This window comes from Mesoplodon densirostris, chromosome 4 (assembly GCF_025265405.1).
Source record: "Mesoplodon densirostris isolate mMesDen1 chromosome 4, mMesDen1 primary haplotype, whole genome shotgun sequence".
Classification (NCBI taxonomy): domain Eukaryota; kingdom Metazoa; phylum Chordata; class Mammalia; order Artiodactyla; family Ziphiidae; genus Mesoplodon; species Mesoplodon densirostris.
Window position 1 is genome coordinate 138,833,441 of NC_082664.1, and position 13,628 is coordinate 138,847,068.

At 35.8% G+C, this 13,628-nt stretch overlaps 1 protein-coding gene across 2 annotated transcripts in view; it reads right to left on the reverse strand.

Annotated features, from left to right (window-relative positions):
- UNC13C (unc-13 homolog C) overlaps positions 1–13,628 on the reverse strand; it is a 587,724-nt gene that overhangs the window by 454,321 nt on the left and 119,775 nt on the right. For both annotated transcript variants that reach the window (XM_060095294.1, XM_060095293.1), the window contains exons 2-3: positions 8,933–8,955; positions 8,291–8,355 (exon numbers count right to left, since the gene is read on the reverse strand). In XM_060095294.1, coding sequence (XP_059951277.1) covers positions 8,291–8,355; positions 8,933–8,955 — 88 coding nt within the window. The remainder of the gene's footprint in view (positions 1–8,290; positions 8,356–8,932; positions 8,956–13,628) is intronic.

The following is a 13,628-nucleotide window of genomic DNA, read 5'->3' on the forward strand; positions in this document are numbered from 1 at the left end:
ACATGATAGGATTGCACCTCAACCCTCCCTTTAAAGTAGTTATTCTATGTGATTTGCTTTGTCCATTGTAATATGAACAGAAGGGAGGCATGTCACGTCTAACTGGAAGTTTTAAGAGTTAGAGTCCAGTGTGCCACATCCTAATTTCCTACAGTGAAAACATGAAAATGTGGGTTGAGACAAACCTTTGCCAGCCTGGTTCCCTGGGCAACTATCAAGTACATCCTCCTCCCTTGCTTCATATGCATTGAAAACATAGTTTGGGTGAGAAATAAACCTTTATTTGATTAATACACTAAAATGGAGTAGTATGGTAGGTTATTGCATAGTAACTTAGTATATCAGTCAGGATAAACTACTTATACTTCATCTTGTTATATTCAGTTGTAGTATGCTAAAAATCTTAGATATTAACTCCATTATCTAATAACACTAGTTATTTTGCCCAACGATGTCACCCTCAAATCCTATAATCAGATCTTTCATATTTCCATTTAGTTCAACTAAAAATAATCTGTCTAATACTATGGGTTCAGTCATTCAATCCATCACTAATTCACCTCAATGCTATTATGAAATATTATATATTTCTAGGGGATAATACAAAAACCCTTAGCAAATACTTTCCTGGAATCTAGATAGAAATATATGTACAACATTTATTCGATACCCTTATTTAGAAATCTTGTCAGACTAATACATAATGAAATATCAAGTTCAAAATATAATATATAATTACAAAGAACTGATGTAGACTCAAGCATCATCTATTTGCAAATTATATCAGTTTGGCATAATAGTAAAGCAGTCAAGCCCTGGAATATGGTAGACCTAGTTCAAACCTCAGCTCTAATAATCACTATTTCACCTTGACCATATTTAATACCTCTAAGCCTCAGTAACCTCATTTGAAAAATAAAATAATTGTAACATCTACCTTGAAAAGTTGTGATGAGGATTAAAGAAGATAATGCATAAATAACGCATAGATATGGGCCTGTTATACTGTAACACTAGAAAAAATATTAGTTATTATAATTATGAATTTAAAACATCATCCCCATTTTTAAAATATCTAAAATGCTTCCTTATATTCCCCCTATAATATTTCATACCGTTTCTAAATGCTAAGAAGGACTAAGAACTACCTACTGGACATCAATGTAGAATTGGTCATATCTGAGAATTATGGTTTGAACAACAAGCTGTTCAATATTTAAGAACACACCGTGGATTAAACAAATCTGTTACTTCAAATAAGGAGTAATTACACGGTATGGAGGTGAACTATTTTGTTAGCAGTGACGATTACTGTTTTTCTGCTCTATCGTCTGCCTATAAGAGGAAATCTCTATTATCTGCCTTCATGGAATATGGTATTCATTTATTAAAAGATACTTAAAACCCCATTCAACATATGCTTTACCGGGATATACAATGATCAAGCTCATTTTTTTCCCTAAGATAGTTCATGTATGTTCGATGTACTCAATAGCCATATCAATTAAGTTTTGGAAAGAATCCTCTGGTTTAGGAAGCAAGGTAGTCATAACTGCCATCTTACCTAGAGGCGTTATTTTCAATGTTTTTTTGACTAATAGCTGGTAATTTTCTAACACTTCCTGTTGGGTGTGTTTTTGCCTGGCAGTTACCTAAAGATAAAAGGAAAAGCAGGCCGTTTCTGAGGGGCCAACCAGTGCTGTAGGCAACAATTCTGGAAGGCTCCAGGGCGAGGAACTGGCTAAAGGAAAGCTGTCAGCATTGATGATGGCTGGTAGTGGCTTCCTTCCCTGGAATGAAGGCATTATCTGCATCCAGGGCTGATATGGATGAAGAGTCATACACATCTTCTCGATCAAAAATGTAAACCTATCTTCCTTAAAAACAAGAGAGTGGCCTTTATGTGATGAGTAAAATCCTGCAACCCAGGATGATCCTGAAGTTGCATATTCTTATGAACAATTTAATAACAGAAGTACAAATGTACTCTGGGTGAGGAATTCTCCATGGACTGCTTTCTCGGCACAGAAAATGGTCTCATTTAGAGTAAACATCAGGTCTCTTGTGGATGGCAGAATCTTTTCACTAATATCATTATCAGAAGATTGGAGAGCCTTACACAGTATCCCTGGAATGACAGTGGGTCATACTCAAGTGTCCTTCTGTATTTATAGTCAGAAAAAAATGTTAAGCTACAAACTCAGGCAAGGTGTCAATCTCTAACTTTGTGAACTATAAGCTAGTAGTCATGAGGTAACAGCTCCATTTTTTTAATCCTCTGAATGAGTTCTGTGAATTATTTGCCTATATCTATGTAGGAAAAAATATGCCTGAAAGAAATGATTTATAATCCATTCCAAGAAAACTATGGCATCTATAAGCCCGGTTTAGACTGTAACACTAGACACTAACAGGGTCTAATAATGTGGTCCTGCTGTTTTGTAGGTTCATACATTGAAGGAGTAAGTCTAGTGGCTGGTCTTTGTGGCTAACGTAAAAATGTACTCTCTAATGACCAAGATTTTCTCAATAGAGGTATTGAGTGATCTCTGAGTAAGTTACAAGAGTCTAATGAAGCATTTCAGCTCACCATGAACTAGGAAAGTGATGGCTGGTGGTAGGCCAAAATTAGATAGGCAGGGTTTTTTGGTTTTGTTTCTGTTTTGGCCACGGGAAGCTAATGGCTTAGCAATCAGTAATTGATACATGGGTTTTAGAAAGTTGATGGCCTTATTGATGTCAGTTTTCCTAGTTAAGAGGCTCTCTGTCTAGGCCAAATCTTGGTGTATAGAATATAACATTTCTGCTTAGCAGGACAACTGCAGGCAGAGTGCTGAGCACTAGCAGACCTGGTATAATCCAGAGTCTGTCGTAGGGTTGGGACTGCCTCAGCCTCATGTGAGATTCTTTTCTAGCTGAAAGAACTACCCACTGTCATGATTATGTCTGACATTAGCTATGAGATGCCAGGTTTCATTCTTTCTGTAATAGATTAAGCAAGACAACTCCCTTTATCATTTTTATAAAGGCCAAGGTGAAAAAGTGCTTTCAATTATTAATCACCAAAGTTCTCCTTTCTCAGGTAGTAAGAATGGAGTTTATTACAGGAAATCTTTAATACAGTGTGAATTTATATCTAGAGTTTTCTAAAGTGGTAAGGTTTTCTGATAGGAGAATGAAAGGATAAAATTTACTTAGCGTAATTAGAGTAATATTTTTTATAAATTTTCTCAGTAGAATCTTCAAAAGTTTCTCCAAAATGGAGAAAAGGAGATTCACAATCCAAAGCAAAGTGGCCTCCTAGTCAACTAGGGTTACATCTACTGTGAGAAAAATCCCCTGATGATTTTTTTTTTCCTGTAAAGGCTTAGTAACATTGAATTTGAGGGGTGGGTTAAGCTGCTTTTAAAACTCAGAGTACTTCTCATGTGTGTCTGATCCTCAAACCACAATCATTTCAGGAATAATTTTTCTTAAAATGTGGTAGACCTGAATCTCTTAGAAAGTAATTCTAACCAGTTGATGGAAGAGACTGTCATTCTAAAACAAAATTAACTTATGAATGAGGTCCTAAATGGGCAAAACACTATCATAAACTTTATAGAAGGAAACCTAAGTAATAAAAGACCAACTCTATGCCTTTAAAGAGCTTAAAATCAAGTCATCAAGGATATGAATCTTGTTAAGGTTATGCAATTTAAGAAATTAATATGTGCCATAGGAATGACACAAACAAGAACACAGATAAGGTAGATAATATTTCTCTTTTGTACAAAGAGAGAAATAGAAATCAAGAAGTATATTGAAAGCCATGTACAAAAAACCATACTTTACATTGCAGAAATGAGGAGTCATTAGACACATTTAAGTAGAAAAAGACTGTGCTTTACGGAGATTAATCTTTAACAGTGTATAGATTGGACTTAACGTGGAGGAATAAACTTATGCAGGAAGATCAGATAGAAGATAAGCTTGCAACTGCATAGGTAAAAGCTATTGAGGACTAAAACTAGACTGATGGCAATCTGAATAAGTTGAAAAAAGTGCAGGCATGGTGATTGAATTGCTGTACAATTATGAATTGTGAAAGTAGATCCTGTTTGCATCTGATAACCCTTATAACAATTAACTGTCCTAATCCTAACTCACTTCTCTCTAAGTCTATAGTGAACTCCTCTACCAAAGCCCCTGGGGAGAAAAGGAGTTCTTCCATGAAAACACTAAACAGAAAGTCAAAGAAAAAGGCTTCCATTTTTCTCTGAAGAGTGACCTGCTACTGTGAGTGAAGCAAACTTACGCCAGGGCTGTCATTTTCTTGGTACTCAGCAAACCTGGTTCAGAGAATGTTTAATGCATGATGAACCACTGACTCAGGGAAAGGTTTATAGCTCTGGAAAGAGCCATGATCTAGGCTTAGGAGAATTTCTGGCCCTTTCCTTTAGAAATAAGAAAATTACCTGTGGGGACAGGGAAAAATTTAATTTATGGGCTTAGATAGGAAAAAACAAAGTTTTCAGCTACCAGAGAAAAGACTGCTGCTATGAGAAAAGATGGGTTAAGAGTCCCTTAAGAGTAAGAACAATCTTAGCTTCCACGTTAAGTGACTGATTTCATGCCCTGACAAAACATGGAGGTCACGACTAGCAGCGGGGAAGGTGGCGTGAAGACAGAATATGACATCCTAAAGTTTATAGAGACTATAAAAGCAAGGTCAGGACTATGACAAATATCAAGAGTATATTAAACCTGCTATATCTATATATTGTACCACCTAACTCATGTCAGGTATAACAACTACAACAAAAACCATGATTTTAATCAAGGTAAACTTAAAAACAAAGGAATTGTTCAGAACTTTGGCTAATGATTGACTTATTCACATTCAAAAAGTTATTTGTTCATGGCAATAACTGAACAACCTTGAAAATCTCAGGACTTATTTCATGTATTTTTTTTTCTTTTGCTATTTTACCTATTTGAAAGGGAGGTCAAAACAGAACCTTTTCTTTTTCTATTTGTCAGTCTCTGTGTCATCAAACTGACATTTAAAGACATCAAAATGTCTGATGCTGGGTAGCCATGGGCATGTATCACTCAGATATTCCTCAGAGAAAATCTAGGAACAGTTGGATGACAGCCTTCTGTAACCACACCTCCAGAATCAACTGCAGCATTCACTTGAGGCCAAACTCTTCCCAAACTGCTGCCAGTGGTCAGTGAGTGAACTTGGTGAGGGTAATGAGCTGCCCCTGTATGCTCAAGGTGGGACTCCTCTAACAGACAGCCTCATCTCTAGCACTCCCCCCATTGGTCTGACTGACACTTTATTGCAGTCTCATGGCAGTTTCATTGCAGTCAGTTTAAGGCTTTTCATACCTAGTCCTCCTTCTTTCTCCTCCCCCTTTTCCATGTATCAGACCTATATCATGGTCCAAGGCATTTCTTGCCTACTCCTGTTGTCTGTCTCTCCACTTTATCTGAGATGTTTCTCCCCCAAAAGCTCTTGTACATCTGTCATCTTGGTATGACTCTTAGCTTACGTATATGACAAAAGTTACCAAACTCTTATAAAAGCACTAAGATGTTAAATGTAATGATTTCACTGAAACAAGCATCTTTCCAGCCTTCTCTTTTTCTGTGCATTTTTCTCTCTTCCTCTCAGTTCTTTTCCAAGAACCTGTCTGAATTTTTATTGTAACAGATAGGAAAAATAAAGTTTGGCATGTATTTTCCAGCAACACTTACAGGAGATGTACAGAGAATGAGCAGAAATCAGCAGCCATGTTAATTCCATTATCTGGTTTCAGTGTGTATAGATTGTGCTTTTATTGACACTTGATAAGTGAGAGGGAAGGATGGATGTGGTTTGGCTCTGAACTCATTAGGGATGCTGAAGGCAGAGAGGTGAAGGATATAGTAGCCTTGCCCTGAAGCAGCAATGACTCCCTATTTTCAAAGTCTGTTCCAGTGTCAGTTTCCCAGGGCAACAGAAATTTTAATATTGAGGATTACAGCAATATTTTACTCTACTAAAATATATATATTTAAATATTGATAGGGAAAGTAAAATAAACAAATATTTCTGGAATAGGTTGTGACTGAAAGCTTGCACTTAAATGTACTCTTCAGGTTCTTCAAGAGGAACTTGCCTTCAGATAACAGCAAATCCTCTTGAAGACTAAAAATTATCACCTCTTTCCCGTACCATCATAATTCCAAAATCCCTTGCTAAGTCCTTAAAATAGGAAATTTCTGGAAAAAAAATGTGGAAATGATCTAAAGAATTGAAATGAAAAGATGACCTATTGTAGCTAGACATTTACACAGCATACACTTAACAAAAACATGGATGTAGATTAACTCTGTTGCTCTGACAATGATAAAAGTCCATATTCAGATATGAGTTAAGAAAGCAAGTTGTTTTCAAGTGATGGATGCCACAGGAAGGTGGGAATTTAAAGAACTGTAAGCTCATAAACTCAGATAAGCCTCTAAGACTATGACATACAAATTTTTTTAAAATTTAAATTGTAATTCAACTTATTTTCTAAAATAAACATTTTATTAGTTTTGTCACAGTATCATTTTTTTGTAAACTTAAAGACAGTATATGTGGGGTAGTGGGGAGAGAGTAATCCATTTATTACCTGAATTTTCTATAAATAATCCGTAGTGAACTTTTGCCACAGTTCATTTTTATAACATATTTAAATTATTGTGACATTACAAATGTGAATATAATTCTTCACATATTTAAAGGACATTGAAATGTTTGTACACATAAATAATATCTTAGTTACTTATTTGAAAAATCTCAGTAAAAATGATGTTATTATCCAGGAGCTTTAAATTTGAAACTTAAAAATTTTCATATGTTTAATTTAAAGAAAATAGCATGTGGATGTTATTTAACAAAATTCATTTGAAGAGGATGAGAATATTATAAAACATAACCATGAGACTATTTCTTTGCCCCTCCAAAAAATCCTAAACCATATATCTAAATTTTGCTTCTATTTCTATTGTACACAAATGTGTTCAAATTTCAACACTTATAAAACAATTTAACTATCTATCCTGTGCATAAGCTTTGGTCCAAACATTACACTTCGAAAATTGATTATATGTTTGTTCTAATATCATTTACAATAATGACACAGAAATATTCTGGAAAATTCATTAATAGAAGAATGAACAAGCATTACATAAATGTTTTGAAATATTTACATTGCTTATGAATAATGAAGTGCAAAGTTTTCCAAGGTATGTTGTCAAATAGTAAAAAAGAAAAGGTAAGGAAAAAGAAACCCACAAGTTGCAGGTGAAATATAGCATAGTAATTAAAATCACAGACTCTGGAACTAGACTAACTTGAATACTGACTTTGCTACTTACTAGCTGTATGAAGAGAAAGGTTTGGTTTTGGTTGCTTTTCTTTATTTCTTTCTTTTTAACTACATTATACATCAGTTTCCTCATGTGTAAAATGGAGGTCAAAATAGTACTTACCTCACAGGGCTATTGTAAGGAACAAATGAGTCATTATATATGAAACAATTGTAATAATATCTGCTATTATGTCAGCACTAAATTAGTGCTTCTTTATTTACATATAGAATGGCCTAATTTATGTTCAACGCACAGAGACAAACAAAACTATTATTCTATATGAACTTATAGAACATATATGTTTGCAAGCATACAGAAAAAGGCCTAACAACACACATGCCAAACTGATACCTATGTATCATTAGGGGCATTAAAGGAAATCCTTTGCTGTTTGAGTATCTTACATAGTAAATATAATTAATACATTATTTTGTGATTACATTTTAAATACTTTATACACTCATTAAATGGAACTATAAAAAATAATGGTGAAGATTACATTCACTTATTGACATAAAATATGTTCATGCACATATCATAAAGTACAAGCAAGCAGATCAAAACATTATTAATTTTATTAACATGAACTCAATAATGTAAAATTATATGGTTATGTTTTGTGTATGGAATGATCATGTTAATGTTTATTCTGGCTGGTGATTTCAACTTTGTTCTTTATATATAGATACATGTATATATAATTAAACATAAATATACACAAATCTATATATTACTTTTTTAAAAACACTATAAAAGCTATTTTACTGTGAAAAGAAAGCAACAGCAAGGCAAGTTAATTATACCATCATGCAACATTCTGCACTCAAAATACATATGTTGAGACCACCACTGAGAACCACTGATGAATGGAATGAATTAGAAAGGTTATGAATGTACTTACCCACCAAACGCCTGTAGTGCAGAGAATTTGGAAGCATCCAAATCATTGCCACTTACTATTCGAGCCTTAAACGAAAATGGAGAAAAACAAAACAAAAGAGGCTTTTAGTATCCTATAGCTGTGTATACATGAATTTGGAACACGCGTCAACTGCACTAGACACGTAACACCTAGTATGACAGATGCTAAGCAGGGTCAGCTTCAAGTCAAAGCTACTGTGTTTTTGTGAGTGGAGGTTTTGAAATTAGCTGTCAGCATTCAGACAAAAGCACTGGCAGAGTCGAGGAAAATATCATATTCCAAATACTATTTGCCCTTAAAACTTGGTGTGTGCAGTGAAGATCATGAATCAGTCAGAGAGATCATGATTCGCCAGACTTAAAAACAGATGCTGAGTTTGACCGTAGCAGACCCCTAGGTTGGCAAGTGTAAGCTAAAGTAAGCGAAGCTGGCAAGGTGTAACCTCTTCATAAATGCAACAGATTGGGGCACACTTAAATGACAACCAAAGAATGGAAAGCTGGGATAACATGCACAGTTCACAACTAAAACAGAAGAACCAAAACAGGTCTAATATGTCACAAACAAACATGTACAAAAGACAAGGTCCCTCAGGAGGGAAGAAAAAGTATGATTTAAAACCTTTTCATCCACAGAACTGCTATCTGAAAGAGAATCAGGAAAAGAAGGAATAAATGTTAGATGGAGTACTTTTCAAGAAATCATTTAAACATACACATGAACAAAGTGTTAGTGTTATATAGTTTAAAATCATAAATGAACCCCAAGCAAAGAAGAATAGTTGGTCCTCACAATTTAAAGAGCCGGAAAATGTGCCAGAATGCTTGAAAAGTATAAAAGGGTGATTACAGGACTTAACAAAAGACAATGTGCCATAAAAAGAAAAGAGCAGTTTAAGTATCAGAATGCCTAGGCTCCAGTTGGGGCTCTGTCACTTACTAAGCACACGGGGCAAACTACCAAATTCTCTGGAGTCTGGAGTCTGGAGTCTAGACCTAACTCTGAAATAAAGTCACTAATACTTTGCTTTTTGCCTCCAAACGTTGTGGAGAGGATCAATTAAGATCAATATATATGAAAGTAAACCCCAGGTGACTATATAAACTAAAGATGTTTCATTGAGGGATTATTTATGGCTTCTCGTAGAACTTCAGAACTAAAAGATTAATTAAGTATATTTCATCTTGCAAATAAGAAAACTTGCCTGAAGGGATTAAATGACTTAGGGTCCCAAAACTAATAAATGACAGAGTGGGACACAAATCCAGGTCTTCTGATCCCCCACCTGCTGCCCTTTAGATCCAATGTTTCAGGTGAATTGAACAAAACAGTGAGGGGTGGTGATCCACAGTTCTCCACTGCAACTTAAGATAAATCACAATGTCAACATTTATCACTTTCAACTGCTCATGGGCCCAAGTAGATGAACAATGGACTACTGCTTTTTTCTTTTTTTTCTTTTTGAAACTCAAGTCTAAATCTGTAAGCGTCATCATAGCATGGTCCATTTCTACCTTACATAGAGTTATTGCTTTTTAGCATAAAGCTGGAGGGATTTCTCTATGAATACAAGTGCACAGAAAGCTAGAGCTGGCAAGACCTTACAGTTCATGTAGTGCAATCCCCTTATTTTTATAGATGAGCCCCAGAGACAGAAAGATTTCCCCGAGGTCATGTATCTCAATGATGACCTTTATTGATAAAAATCTGAAATATATTTGTTTTCTTGACTCATTAAGTATGAACCAGTTAACATAACTAAATATTTTTGTGCAATACTTAAGATTTTACAATATCCCTGGGTTCTATCTTTGAATATAAAACAGGGTAAGGCACAATATAGAGTAATAAAGCAAATCTTATTTATGACCATAAGTATTTTTAAATACTTCACAAAATACAGAAAATAAAATTCAGCACAGTATCAGAAGAATAACATATCATAGCCATGAAGATTTTTTCATAAGCATGATTTAAAATCACTGACGAATTTAACAGGACATATTAACTGGTCATAAAATACATATCTGCATTTCAACAGGAACACACAAGTTATTAGAAAAAATTTCAAAATCTTCCAAATAATTTTTAACCTATTTAAAATAGGATAGGACTGAGTCTTAAGTTTAATATGCTAAAAACATCTTCCAGAATCAACTTAAGTGTAAAATATTAGGGCATCCCTATTATTAAAAGCAAAACAAAAATGTTCACTACCATATTTTAACTTAATTCCAGAAATTCTGACCAATATATTAAAACAGAAATAAACAACTCAAATGTTGAAAGGTAAAATACAGAGTTATTATTTTTCAGGAACTACACTATTATACCCTGAAAACAAGCCAAACCAAACCATCTGGAAAACTATTAGGATAATAAAATAGGTGGCAAAGTGAATATATAACCAACACATCAAGTAACAACATTAAGTTATTTCCTACTAACTAGCAATAACTAGTTTGGAATACAATGACATTAGATCTCATTTCAAATATCCAGCACTGTGACACAGTCTTCCATTCTAACTGTCTTCTATAGCAACCACTTGACTATATAAAGGTAATCTTACCAAAGCTGTTATTTTTCAGCTGCTAAATGTGGTAATACATTAACTTTTCATTCATTGATTCATTCAATGTTCATTCATTCTTTCACTGAATACATATTTTTATTAATTATCAATGAACCTTTGTTGTTCACTTTGACTCCTTTCTTGTCCCCATTTGAAACCTTTCTGAAATACAAATATTATGTCACTTCCCTTTTTAAAACCCACCAATGTCACCCAATGCCCATTTGAGAAATTAGATCTATATATACTAGAAATTCATGGCTCACCAGTCCTCATTCACATCCTACACTTTGGCCACAATTAAATTCTTGCCATTTAGTTTCCATGCATGTGTTTTAAATGTGTGCCTTTGCATTTTCAGTTTCCTCCCTCTAAAACAAGTTATCGCTTTCTTCATCCAGCTAACTGCCTGTCAGCCTCCAAAACTCAGTTGAAGCATAACCCCCTCTCCTGGAATGTTGCTACTTTTCAGGGATTCATGGTCTTTATACATGAGTGCTGCACACTGTGTATTCCTCTTGGCTAACCCTCAAAATTTTCCAATTTCCTTATCTGAAATCCTTCTAAAAAAGTGCCTCAATGATACTTTATTTAACCTTTTTGTCAACTTCCATTATATTCCTGAAACACCAGGAGATGACTAATAAATGTTTGCTAAGCAGTGAATGTACAACCTTACATAAGCTATACGAATTTGTTGAAGTATTTAAAAATTCATATAAAGAAAACCATTATTTCATCTTTCTGTATAGGGAGGATGAATTACTTTCTAACAGATTTATAGATTTAACAGTTAAAATCCTAATGGCAGTTAGGATTACACCTAATGGCAGTTGTTGTAACTTGAAATTATTCTAATTTTAAGTATAACTAAGTCAACAAACAAGTAAAAACACATAAGATTGTTTTAAAGGAGATTAATGAGGACAGATCACACAAATATTAGAAGTCTATGATAGCTAAAATATTATGGTTGTGGCAAAGTAATAGAAGATCAGTGAAACATAAAATATACCGAAGTAATATACCCTTATACTTAAGAACTTAGTGAATAAGAATGGACATACTATTATCAAAGAAAATGAGAAACATTAGTTAATACATGATGCTTCTGGGGGCAGAGACAAGATGGCAGAGTAGAATGACTTGAGCTCACTCCCTCTCACCAAAACACCAAAATCACAACTGACTGCTGAACAACCATTGACAAAAAAACACTGGAAACTACCAATAAAGATATTCTACATCCAAAGACAAAGAAGAAGCCAAATGAGACACTAGAAGAAGCACAATCATGATAAAATCAAATCACATACCTGCCAGGTGGGTGACCCACAAACTGGAAAACAATTATATGACAGAAGTTATCCCAGAGGAGTGAAAGTTCTGATCCCCACATCAGGCACCCCATCATGAGAGTCTTGCATCAGGAGGAGTCCCCAGAGCATCTGGCTTTGAAGGTCATTGGGGTTCTGATCACAGGAATTCCACAGGAATGGGAGAAACAGAAACTCCACTCTTGGATGTTGCACACAAGGTCTTGTGCACACCCGGATGCAGGGGAAAAAGCAATGACCTCATAAGAGCCTGGGCCAGACCTACTTGCTGGTATTGGAGGGTCTCCTGAAGAGGCAGGGGGAGGCTGTGGCTCACTGCAGGGGAAAAGATAATGGAGGCTGTAGTTCTAGAGAATACTCATTGGCAAGAGCTCTCCTGTAGGTCACCATTTTCCCACAGGACCTGGCCCCACCCAATGCCCTGTATGCTCCAGTGCTGAAACACCTCGGTCCAAACAACCAACAGGGTGGGAACACAGCCCCACCCAACTGCAGACAGGCTACCTAAAGTCTCCCTGAGCCCACAGCTTCCCAATGAACACACCCCTTCACATGGTCCCGCCCACCAGAGGGACAAGACCAAGTTCTAGTAACCAGTGGGCAAGAACCAGTCCTTCCCACCAGGAAGCTGGCATAAGCCCCTTAGACCAGCATTATCCATCAGGGGACAGACAGCAGAAGCAAGAAGAACTAAAACCCTGCCTCCTGAGGAACAGAAACAGCAAACACAGAAAGCTACACAAAAGGAGACAGCAGAGGAATGTGTCCCAGATGAACGAACAAGATAAAACCCCAGAAGAACTACTAAGTGAACTGGAGACAGGTAATCTACCTGAAAAAGAATTCAGAGTAATGATAGTAAAGATGATCTAAAATCTTGGAAAAAAGAATGGAGGAACAGACAGAGAAGATACAAGAAATGTTTAAAAAAGAGCAAGAAGATCTACAGAACAGAGATGAACACTATAATAACTGGAATAAAAATACACCAGAAGGAATCAATATCAGAATACATGAATCACAGGGCTTCCCTGGTGGCGCAGTGGCTGAGAGTTCGCCTGCCGATGCAGGGAATGCGGGTTTGTGCCCCAGTCCAGGAAGATCCCACATGCCGCAGAGCAGCTGGGCCCGTGAGCCATGGCTGCTGAGCCTGCACGTCCAGAGCCTGTGCTCCACAACAGGAGAGGCCACAACAGTGAGAGGCCCGTGTACTGCAAAAAAAAAAAAAAAAAAAAGAATACATGAATCACAAGAATGAATAAGTGAACTGGAAGACAGAATGGTGGAGATCACTGCTTCAGAACAGAATAAAGGAAAAAGAATGAAAAGAAATGAGGACAGTCTAAGAGACCTCTGGGACAACATTAAACACACCAATATTCTCAGTATGGAGGTCCTAGAAGGA